This window comes from Engraulis encrasicolus, chromosome 24 (assembly GCF_034702125.1).
Source record: "Engraulis encrasicolus isolate BLACKSEA-1 chromosome 24, IST_EnEncr_1.0, whole genome shotgun sequence".
Taxonomy (NCBI): Eukaryota; Metazoa; Chordata; class Actinopteri; order Clupeiformes; family Engraulidae; genus Engraulis; species Engraulis encrasicolus.
This window is the reverse complement of record NC_085880.1, coordinates 1,490,108-1,501,892: the sequence shown is the minus strand read 5'-3', so window position 1 is coordinate 1,501,892 and position 11,785 is coordinate 1,490,108. Positions and strand designations below refer to the sequence as shown.

General features: G+C 40.2%; 1 protein-coding gene across 1 annotated transcript in view; it reads right to left on the bottom strand.

Moving 5' to 3' along the window:
- Positions 1 to 4,782: 4,782 nt before the first annotated feature.
- The window catches only part of LOC134441544 (calpain-2 catalytic subunit-like), a 16,442-nt gene continuing 9,439 nt past the window's right edge, over positions 4,783 to 11,785 (bottom strand). Inside the window, exons 12-21 of the mRNA XM_063191904.1 lie at positions 9,466 to 9,674; positions 8,914 to 8,950; positions 8,669 to 8,734; positions 8,017 to 8,074; positions 7,820 to 7,884; positions 7,419 to 7,487; positions 6,252 to 6,330; positions 5,385 to 5,501; positions 5,133 to 5,191; positions 4,783 to 5,007 (exon numbers count right to left, since the gene is read on the bottom strand). Of these exons, the coding sequence (XP_063047974.1) occupies positions 4,984 to 5,007; positions 5,133 to 5,191; positions 5,385 to 5,501; positions 6,252 to 6,330; positions 7,419 to 7,487; positions 7,820 to 7,884; positions 8,017 to 8,074; positions 8,669 to 8,734; positions 8,914 to 8,950; positions 9,466 to 9,674 (783 nt within the window). The 3' untranslated portion in view covers positions 4,783 to 4,983. The remainder of the gene's footprint in view (positions 5,008 to 5,132; positions 5,192 to 5,384; positions 5,502 to 6,251; positions 6,331 to 7,418; positions 7,488 to 7,819; positions 7,885 to 8,016; positions 8,075 to 8,668; positions 8,735 to 8,913; positions 8,951 to 9,465; positions 9,675 to 11,785) is intronic.

The window sequence follows — 11,785 nt, the reverse complement described above, 5'->3', positions numbered from 1 at the left end:
TATTCTGTGGTATACTGTGGTCCTTAAGTCGTGTATGCTGTGCTGATCTGTTGTTTATTGAAAATCACACTCTTGTGTCCACAAATAATTTCTCTCCCCTAGGCACTAAAGGCCAATCTTCGAATTCTTCGACCTGCATGATCTTGTCAGTAAATTCCAGGTGTTGACCTAGACCCTAGGCCCTACAGCTATCTTCGTCTTAGCCTAAGCCCTTTTTGGGAAAAGGTGCCCTCTCCTTATTGAAACCTAAATATCTCAGCCTCCGAAGCACATAAAAACATTAAATAAGTTCCATTTAAAATCTTGAACCTTCATTTTACATTAGAATAGTTTTCATTCAGCTCTAATCTCAAGAACTTGAATGCAGCGTCTATGTCACTCCAGGACACAATGGGTTAAGTAGGGCTGGGGAACCTGGAGGGCCATTTACGGCCCTTGAAGCCGTCTTATTCAGCCCCCGATGTCATTTTAATGTTATGCAGTCTCACATGAAATGTGACATGTTTTGTAAAGAAATCTTAGAAATTACATTTGCAATACAATTAAGTTACATTTTCAGGGGATCTCGTGAAGGTGGGTTCTGTTATAAAGGTGCCCACCTTCAGTATAGGCCTAAAGGACAGGGGGGAAATCCTGGTTTGAGTTCAAAGTATGGCCCTTGGAGGACATTATAAAATTTGAAGTACTCCTTGAATGAAAACGGTTCCTCACCCCCGTCTCGTAATGGAACTTGATGGACACAAGTCCATATGATGGCCTAATTATGTCAATTTACCCATGTAATTACAGCTTGCCGCAAGTCATTTTCTGCAAGTCAAGCCCATGCATTGGCCATCTGATGCTAACTTTTCTGATGTTAACCTTTATATGACTTGGCCTACATATGTATGCTACAGCTATGTCAATGGTTTCGCAAGGTGAACCTTCTTTTCCAAGTAAACTACTCTTATTATTATTTGTTTTCGAAAAGGTACACACTTGGAGACAGCAGCACCCCCTCCTGTCCAGGGAAGGACTTGGGAGTTGCGAGGTGAGCGGTTGAGGAGTCGGCGCCCATGTCTTTGAGAATGTTGTTAGAGCAGAGGGCTTGAGGATATACTGCTCTGAGATCATGGTGAAGTGGCGGCATCTGCTGGGATATGTGAGATTTTTTAAAGACATTTTTAGGGCTCTTTTGTCTTTATTTTGTGACAGGACAGTGAAGGAGAGACAGGAAACGAGTATAGAGAGAGAGAGATGGGGGGAAGGACTCTCAAATGACCTGGGCCGGAATTGAACCCGGGTCGCTGGCGTATAACCCAGTGCTCTACCGCCAGGGCCAGATATGTGATATTCAAGTGGGTAGGGTGCGCATATGTGATATATGAAGTGGGCAGATTTTCAAGTGGGTAGGGTGCGCACATCCAAAAACACTTTTTGCAGACAAAAGTGTCAGACAGTTGAGGAAAGTAAGTCTGCACACTGTCAATAAGCTCCAAAAAATAAACTTTAAATTATTTAAAAAGCAACGTTTTGATCATCCTGGATCTGTATCAGGCATATGCTTTTTAAATAATAAAGTTTATTTTTTGGAGCTTGGCAGTGTGCAGAACTACCTTCATCAAGAGATTTTCAAGTGGCCTACGTCAAATATATTGTGGTGCGTGCAGCTGATGGAAACGTGTTTTACTTCACACACACACACAGCAGCAGAATGTGAGTACAAATTTCTGCAGAAGATGCCAGGAGGAGGGCAAAATTTACTGTCCAAGTACAGACAGTATGAGCAAAGAGCAGTGAGAAGAATGTTATATAGAATGTTATATAGCTTTTTTTCGTTGTGCATCGGAACATCGTTGGCATTCAAGTGCCTGTTTGTTACACAAGTTCTGTACAAAGTTCTGTCTATACGCAATATAGTTTGTTTGTGTGTGTGTGTGTAGGCCTATGCGTGTTTAATGTTTATAAACATTTTAATACACTTATGAAAATGAAATGTTCTCCTTCTCTTTACTAATACTCATTTACTAATAGAGTGCGCTATAGTTAATATCCATATTTGAAATTATTTATTAAAATGCTAACTTATTAACAATATAATATACTATTTATTAATATATTGCTTCATATTATTGAACATGCAAGGCCTTGCAATATATTTCTTGTGGGCTATATAAAGTATAAGCCTGTATTACCATGTGAATAACATGAAGATAAGAAACAAGGGTGACAGATTCCTTGCCGCTTTAAAATGTAAATAAAGCATTTGGGACCTAAAGGTGTACTGTGTAGGATGTGGCCAGAGTAGGTAGGCCTACTGCAACTATGCTGCTCATTGAAACTGTGCTGCTTATTGCCAAATATGATCTTTTCATGAATATTTACAAAGTAATATACCAATATTTACTACTATGGCCAAAGTACAGTCATTTGTGCAGCTAAAAATTCAAAATGGCGGACCATGGAGAAGAACCCCTTTTTATGTATGAAAAGTGTAATTTTCCCAGTCATAATGAATACTTAAAATGTGATGGTGGTAAGTATTAATGAAAAAGGTAACATTAGTGAATGGGTAACATGGATTCTGGAAATAAACAACTAAATATTTATTTATCATAACAAGGAAAAAGAACCACAATATATTTGATTCTCTGTTGCTTCGAGCGGGATTGGCGAATTCCTTCCCCTTTTCTCCCCCTTTCTTATACGGACAAATGTTCCCCAGCTTGCAGGTCAGGTGAATAGGCCTACAGTATATTTCTGAAAATTCCCATCCCTCCTCTTATGTGTTCACGACTCTGTTTCTCACTTCCCAGATAATATTTCCCTGACTAAACAGGTGTGACAAAATAATAGGCCTATTTGTTCATGCTTTGTCATACTCAGCAACTATAGCAAAATGAAAATAAAATACAAATATTATTCCTATTGAAATTGCTCTCTCTCTCTCTCTCTCTGAGATGATGTGTGCAGATGATGGTGGAAGGAGCCCTCCTCCTAAGGTATATCTGCTTCTTTGATGATGGTGGAAAGAGCTCCCCTCCTAAGGTGTGCATCTTTGGAGTGTGGCCCAATGTGCCTCTGAGTCTGCCCATCAGAATCCCCTCAATCCCTCAGAATGTCCATGCATGACCCCTCAAGGTGTTTTCCATTCCCCCTACTCTGTGTCCCCTCTTGTTACGTGATGGGATTACGGGTAAAATTATGCTATTTATGCAAATAAGGCCTATACACACAGTATGTCGTTATACAACCTTTCTTTAGGATGAATGAATTGACTCTATGAAGGCAATATCTATTGTACCCTGCTACTCTTGTTTGCTACTCAAACAATCACCAATCAGCGTGAAATAAATACCAACAGACTTAACGAAATAACATATCTTTATTGTTTTCAAAGAATTTCAACAACAAAAGGTAACTTAAGTTGTGATAGGCCACCGCTCATCTGTTTAGAAGGTGCAGGATTCAGTAGAAATTTCAGTATAAAAAGAAGACAATCCGCACACTTCAGGTCTATTTTTGTGCAAAGAAGCTTTTCTTGACTTGCAAGCTTTCGGTCCTTAGACCTCTCTGCCTGATGAAGGTCTAAGGACCGAAAGCTTGCAAGTCAAGTAAAGCTTCTTTGCACAAAATAGACCTGAAGTGTGCGGATTGTCTTCTTTTAATACTGAAACAACAAAAGGTAAAAAGAGAACAATAATACATTGTAGAAAAAAAACCCTGCAAGTGTGGAGCAAGATTTTGACCAAACTTTAGTGGTGTGTGAAGGGGGCGCACTGCACAGAGCTGGACCCATAGACGCGCTATAGACATACTGTATACCTGGACCACAAAGCACTCAGCAACTTGGTTGCTCATTGTGGAGACAGACACGCACCCCTGGTGCCCAGTAGTCTTAGTAGGAGTTAAAGTTTACAGGGGCACTGTCCTCCCAACTGAAAAAAAGTGCATGGCTAGTACAGGTGTAGGTGGTTAGTGGTGGTAAGAAGAAAGTCGGTACTTATTGATTTAAAAAATATATATATATTGGGATATATATTGGGATTTTTATGCCTTTGTTTAGGCTAGGACAATGTGAGAGTGTGACATGGAATGAGCGGAAGAAAGAGAGACGGGAATGACTGGCAAAGGACTCGCCAGAGGACTGATCTAGTGTCTTATCTAATTGAGTCACCACACCCCCAGTTTTTTTTATTTTGATTGTGTAGGAGGTGCTGTGGCACAGTGCACTAAGACCCCCACATTTGCGCTTACATTACCCACGAGGACCCCGGTTCGAGTCCGACCCTACCCTGAGTGCATTTTAATATGTGACCTTGCCTCCTCCACTTGCCTCCTCCACTTGGTTCTCGTCATGATGACATCACTGTGACAACAGCATTATATTTCAATATCTGGCAAAAGCTCAATTGTAAAGTCTTTTTCTCATTTGCAATTGGGATGGTGAATGAAAAACAGTCCCTCAAAAGTTGTTGTGGCGAGGCTGACTGCTGGGAAACTTTATCGTTTTCTCCACGGAGGAGGGGCCAGGAGGCGGGACGAGGAGACAAGCACAAGTGGAGGAGGCAAGGTCACATATTGGGATGCACCCATTATCTCTCTCTCCCAGTCATTTCCTGTCTAGTCTCACACTGTCCTATAATCATAAAGTCCAACCCCCCCCCCAAAAAAATACTTAAAGCAAAATAATAATTTTGATTGTGATTCCAATTTCATGTGAATGATCTCCATACCAATGTAAGCCATTTTTGAAATAAATAGATGCACCTGTGTGCAACACATTTTTCCTCTCCATGTAGCCCTGCCTTCCTTTACCTGCTTAACACATTTCGAAACCTTCCTTTTTGCTTTTACCCAGTCGTTACATGTTGTACAAGTAGTAGGCCAAAGTTCAGTTCATTCAGGTGGTGACAATTGATCAGAATGATATATAGAAAGAGTGTGGTGTGAGTATGTGTATCCAAGGCATCTACTGTTAAAGTGGCTGAAATGTCTTGCACCCTAGTTGATCGCGAGGCACAACCACTGCAAAGACAAAAAAACAGCAAAGTAATACAAAAACACATTGTACATACAAGGGAATTACTGTAATATCAAAACTAGCAATGGGCGAAGTTTCAACTGTTACTCTGTGTACAAAAACTCTTTACCTGCTGAATGTCCAGCTCGATTTTTCCCGACCCATTGGCCTCCAGTGTTTTAAACATCTCTGTTTTCAAAATAAATTACAATTATTAATATGACTTCACAGTTATTTTTACAATCCTGTATAAACAAATCATCCATGAGTCCTATGTATGTATACGCCTGGGCTAGTTGCATGGCAGTTTCAATATGAATTCATTAATATTCACTGAAAAACACATTCGAGATGTGTATATCGATTTAATATGAAGACTCACTGAATAACATCTCCAGTTTAATCAGGCAACCCACGAAGCTGTCAAAGTCTATGGCGTAACGCGCGTCGGCATAGTGGTCTACAATGACCTCCAGCACTGCACTGTTGACCTTGAAACCTGCGGGATGAAGCAAACACGACCAGATAAAGTTGAATTTGGATAGCCCACAGGGAGAAGCCAGCCTGACACCACCTATTGTAAAAACAACACTACACAACACATCACATAGCCTACATATTGTACATACAGTACGTAGGTACAAAAATGGAAATCAAATATGCTTAAAAGTTCGACTGCTGCCTGGCGAAGAAACACAAAACTGCATCAACCTGTAAACTACACCAAGTAATAATCAGGGATCTGATATCCCTTACGGCCTGTGACCGAGGCGGCTAATATTCTTTGAAGGGTTCGCTAGGCTACATGGAGCATGACCTATAACCAGAGGGGAACTGGGAACTGGCTCAGCCAGTTTGGCTGACACTGGTTTGACTAAATGGTTACCATGGCAGCAGCAGCAGTGGCAGTTGCGTGTTTGGGAAGAGGTTGTGGGTGGCAGAGGACTACATGTACATACTAGTATACAACTGTACTATACAGAGGGCCACTGACAGCTTTGACTGGGCCTGGGACAAAGTCATCTAAAAGGGCATCCCTACCCAGTACAGACATTATTGCATTTGTGCATTTATGTAAGATGACAGACACCTTAATTTCCTTCGGGATTAATAAAAGTACTCTACTCTACTCTACTCTACGACAATGTAATGAGGATACATTTCTGCCCCCCCACTTCACCCCCTTTCCCTTGGCCCAGGGCAATGGGCGCCAGCGCCCCCACCCTGTGTTCAGCTGTACTGTACACACCTGCCATAGTCAGAGCTTCCCTCATCTCATGAGAGCTCATGGTGCCAGACCCATCAGAGTCATGTTTCTTGAAGATCTCCTGTTGGAGCATAGAATAGAATAGAATAGAATTGGATAGGATAGGATATAAGAATAGAATAGAATAGAATAGAATAGAATAGAATAGAGAATGCAATAGAAAGCCTTTATTGTCATCATTTCAGTGCACACATAAAACATAAACATAGAAATATATGTACAATGTGGGAGGAGCCACGTGCATTTGGGTGTGTCAGGGGATTAGATTGGTCAGACAAAGCTCAGCAGATAGATTCCATTCCATTGCAAAATAATGGTTGTCTTAGTGGCTGGCGCACACAGCTATGTGTTCTCATACTTGACATACCGTAGTTGTTGTTTTAGTTACTGTTTTCTTGTCTGAATATTATGACTGTACAGTATTGCATGGGTCAGTGGGTATATTTTGGCACAGTACTATTCGACCTACTGCTTGTGCAATATTCAAAGAAATACAGTGCAGGCGTGGTTTCAAAGTCCACAATGTGGTCAGTAAGGCAACCAAAAAGCCCAGTTAGCTAACATTAAACATTTCCAAGCTTACACGCCCCTCCTACCGTACACAGTTATTAGTGTCAATAATACTAATAAAATACTGGACTATATATTATCTTTGAGTCAATAAGATACAAATTTGTACACTACGCAAATGGAATAAACCGTATAACAGTATTAGGGGTGTAAATAATATTGAAATGTATCGATATATTGCAAAATATTCTGATGATTGAATCGAATCGCATCGTATCGTGGGGCATTCTTAAGTACCGAAAATAATCGAATCGCTGGCCCCTGCCCAATAAATTCATAGAAATGGAAAAGTAATTGGGAAAAAATCGAATCGTATCGTATCGTATCGTATCGTATCATAGGGCATTCTTAAGTATCGGAAATAATCGCATCGTATCGCATCGAATAATAAGATGTCGATATTGAATCGTATCGTCATGGAGCCTGTGATTTACACCCCTAAACAGTATACTGTTGCTAAAACTCAAGATTATGCAAGCACTCAAGAGGTAAACAAACATCAACACAACACACTAACCATATGATACACTAGTATCAGTAACAGCAAGTGTCAGCAAAACATTAAATCTTTTATCTTACCAAGTATTTCTGAATCTTCATCCAAAGAATGTGGAATTCAGTCAGGCCCAGTTTGGTACTTCCATCTTGCTTCATATAGTATAGTTAAAGTATTTCCCAATGCAGTGTGATATTTATCTTACCTTCACGTGAGGCATTCATTTCCTCACATGCTAAGATCAATAAAAATACAGTCCACCATGACTATATCACACCACACAAGGTACTGTATCTCACATCTTCATTCAAAGACGATGCCAGGGCCTTGGCCATAGCTCACTCGGCCAAGGCACCATACTGTTACACTGGGGACTGGAGTTCGATTCCAGCCCAAGGTAATTTCCTGATCCTCTTAAAAAGACGATTTGATTTGAAAGGACATTTGCAATTATTTGAGGACAAAATTTAGTATTAAAGGATACATCCAGAAGGCTAACAATATGGCGGCCAGTCTCCAGACTGAATCCATCTGTCTTCAGATCAGCTCCTAAAAACCGAAGAGGACAGTAAGATCCTTTTCTTTCACTCAAATTATATTAGTTGATCAAATTAACACATGTTTGTACTGCAGTTTAACTGTGTATTTTACTTATGTAATAGACTTATCCAATAGACTTACTTTGAGAAACGACTAGATTCAGGACACGGACCAGTTCAAAGACAGACACCTCTGAATCCTGATGAGAGAAAAAAGGATTTAGTTTTGAGTTCATGTCAGTAAATTAAGTTGATTCTTGGAATGACAAGCGAAACATCATTCAAATCCAAAAAAGCATTCTGGTTCTTACAGCTAAAGTCTTAAGATAATTAGTGATGAGGAGCTCAATGATTAAGATGATTAAGATAGTTGTAAGATGGTGAGTACTAATCTAGGGTCTCCTAGTAGTGTGCCCTCTTGGAAGGGATTTCATCCAGGTTAGCGCAGGAAGCTACCTCTTCAGCTGGTTGAGTTCTGGACAAAACCCTCTGTGCAAGTCCAAATAATACAATAAAAATAAATCTGGTGGTTAGTAAGGGATAATGGAGGCAATTGGTAATTGCAGTGACGGGTTCTATGGATGGAAAGGGGATGGAAAGATCGGCACAGCAGAAAGCAAAGTGGAGTTCCCACTGTCATTGTTTCAAGGGAACCAGTCATCTTCATTGAATCAGGTAACCAGTCAGAATCCCTTGGAAGGATCCACTTCCAGTTTGACTACCCTTTAGGTATCCACTATCAATTATTAGACCTTTGAAAGTACATATGGAATCTGTGAGGTTGCAATACTTACATTACCAGCGATCTGTCTGAACAGTTGTTTGAAATGAGGGTCCACATCACTCTCTGAGATTTCAGTCTGTTAAATAGAAAATAAAGAAAACATTATATTCCATCATCCAGATTAGCTGGACTAGACAGGTAAGGGTAAAACTCTTGGGTGTTAGATTGTGGTGCCATGTGGGTTGTGTTTTATAATTATGAAATGGATTAAAATACATTGAAATACCCTATCGGGGTGCAGTTGTAGAATCTTACCTCCTCCACAGTGACATCAATGTCCTCTTCCATTTCTCTGTAATGATATCGTAACATTGGTGAGATAAGTTTGAGAGGCTTGGATGCCAAAAAAAAACTGTTGCGCTTGAAACTGCTCCTTTTGAAGTGTCACATTGGATTTTGTATCCATTTCTTGTTAAATCCTTCAAGAAGTTCTTTCTTTTTTTATGCACTCGGTTATAGTTTTATAAGTTTGTCCGCAGATTTATTTTGTAACCTTACAAATATGCTTGCTCCACACTTTGAGCAGAAAAAGAAAAAAGACACATAAACATAGTATAGGCCTAATAGCCTATTCCATTTTCATCAGTATGGAACTCTAAGAGTGGTGTAGTCTACGTAGAACGCAGGTATACGGAGTATACCCACTTCTACATTTTAGGGGCTTCAGTATACCCACTTAAAATAGATTGATCCATTGTTTAGAATAGCATAAACATACACAGTATACCCACTTCAAGAAATGCTTGAATATACAGTTACAGTATACCCACTTCAACAAAGTAGACTACACCTCTGAACTCTACCCACCTGGTGGGCGCGTCCTTCTCAGAGAAGATGCGCAGGACGAAGCTCCCCCTCTTGTGGGGCTCGAAGGTGGAGGGGATGATGACGTACTCTCCAGGGGGCAGGTTGTAGCGCTCGCACACCTCCCGGGAGTTGATGAAGGTGCTCGTGGCCACCGAGCGCGTCCTCAGTAGCACGTCTCGTCCCAAGTGGACATCGGTCTGACCCTTGTGCTTTGGGAGACAGAGAGCATAGGCGTGCACAGATAGGGATGAGGTCGTGCTAAAGCACCAGCCCCTGTACCTCACTGCGGTAGCCTAAGTAAGGACAAAAAGTGCCTTTTGAAAGTAATTTTTTCACAATGTATATACTGTGTTCAATATAATATAATATAATATAATATAATATAATATAATATAATATAATATAATATAATATAATATAGCCTCTATAGCCCAATAAGGAAGTTTCACATGCCCTTGTGTTTCAAATGTGGCCTCTTCATGAGCACCAACCTTTTCAGGAACCTGTAAATACAGAGAGAACACAAACAACGTTTTAGCAATAATTTACACTCCTGAAAATTCACGCACAATATGTGGCTGACTGCATCTTAAAGCTATTATACAGATACAAGTAGGCTACTATACATTATCTCTTAACCACATAGATCAGGGATGTCAAACTCAGGCCCAGGGGCCAAATTTGGCCTGCGAAGCCATTTTATTCGGCCCGCGAGATCATTTCAAATATCTATTACAGTTGGCCCACATACACCTTAATGTACAGCGTAACATGACTTGGACATGAAATTTGCTGTGTCACAGGATGTGCAGACACATTTGAACTAACAAATATGATGGGAAAGAGTGTGTGTGAAATGTAACTATGAATATGAAGTGCGTGTACACACAATTTTAGTCCATTTTTAAAAATAAATGTTGAGTTCAGCCAGTGACTTCGTTCCATATTTTGATTTTGGCCCTCAGTCAATTTGAGTTTGACACCCCTGACATAGATGGTCAAGGCCAGGCATGATAGGCCTACAGTATGCAGGTACAGTATAGCCTACTGTACAATACATTACACCTATACAGTTAGGGCCAGAAATATTTGGACAGCAACACAATTATCATCATTTTCCACCCTATACCCCACCACAATGGATTTGAAATAAAACAAATAAGCTGTGCATTAACTGTAGACTCTTAGCGTTAATGTGAAGGTGTTAACATCCATATCGCATTAACAGGAAATAGCAACGTTTTTTGTCTGTGTTGCCCACTTTTCAAGGGATCAAAAGTAATTGGACAGTAGGCTTCTCAGCTATTCTCCAGTCAGATGTGTGTTATTCCCTTACTACACCATCACCAAGATGTCAATACAAGGTCTTAGAGTTCATTTGAAGTGTTCAATTTACATTTCCATATATTTTTACGGAATGTCCATGAGATCCAAAGTCCACCTGTCACCATCAGTGATGCAAGCCATCATAAGGTTGAAAAAAAATCAAAACAAACCCATTTGAGAGATGGGGAAACATTGAATATGATTAATTCAAGAGTTCAGAATGTTGGAAAAAAGAAATACCAGAGCAACACCAAATTACCTGGCAGACATGGAAGACAAATGCTGTGGATGACAGACAATATTCTGTATCTGGTGAGCAAAAACCCATCTCCCAACAGTTTGCCAGATGTAGAACACTGTCCAGGTAAACGGTGGATACATGTCCAAGGCAACAATCAAGAAAAAGATCAAGAACATTCAGGAATACTTCACCATAGGAAATACAGAGGGTTCACTAAAAGATGTAAATTATTGATTGCATCAGAAATAGCAATACCAGATTTGGCTTTGCCAAACAACGTCTTAAAAAGACAGTATAGGTCTTGAGCTACATCCTATGGACAGAGGAGACAATAATCATCTTGTACAAGGGTAATGGGAAGGAAGGACTATAGAGAAGGGAAGGGATTGCTCATGATTCAAAGCATACCACCCAATCAGTGAATCATGGTGGTGGTAGTGTCATGGTGTGGGCATGCATATCTGTCAATACTATTTTCCCCTTATATTTATTGATGATGAGGACTACCGACAAAAGCCACAGGATGAATTCTGAAGATTTTCAGGCTATATTATCATGTCATATTAAACCTAATGGTTCTGAACTCATTGGGCAATGCTTCACAGTGCAGATGGACAATGACCCAAAGCTTCATCTGAAAGCCACTAAGCCATTTCTACCCCAAAAAAGTGGAATATTATTCAATGGCCCAGTCAATCACCTCACCTGAGTACGGTTGAGCAAGCATTTCACTTGCTGCTGGCAAAACTGAAG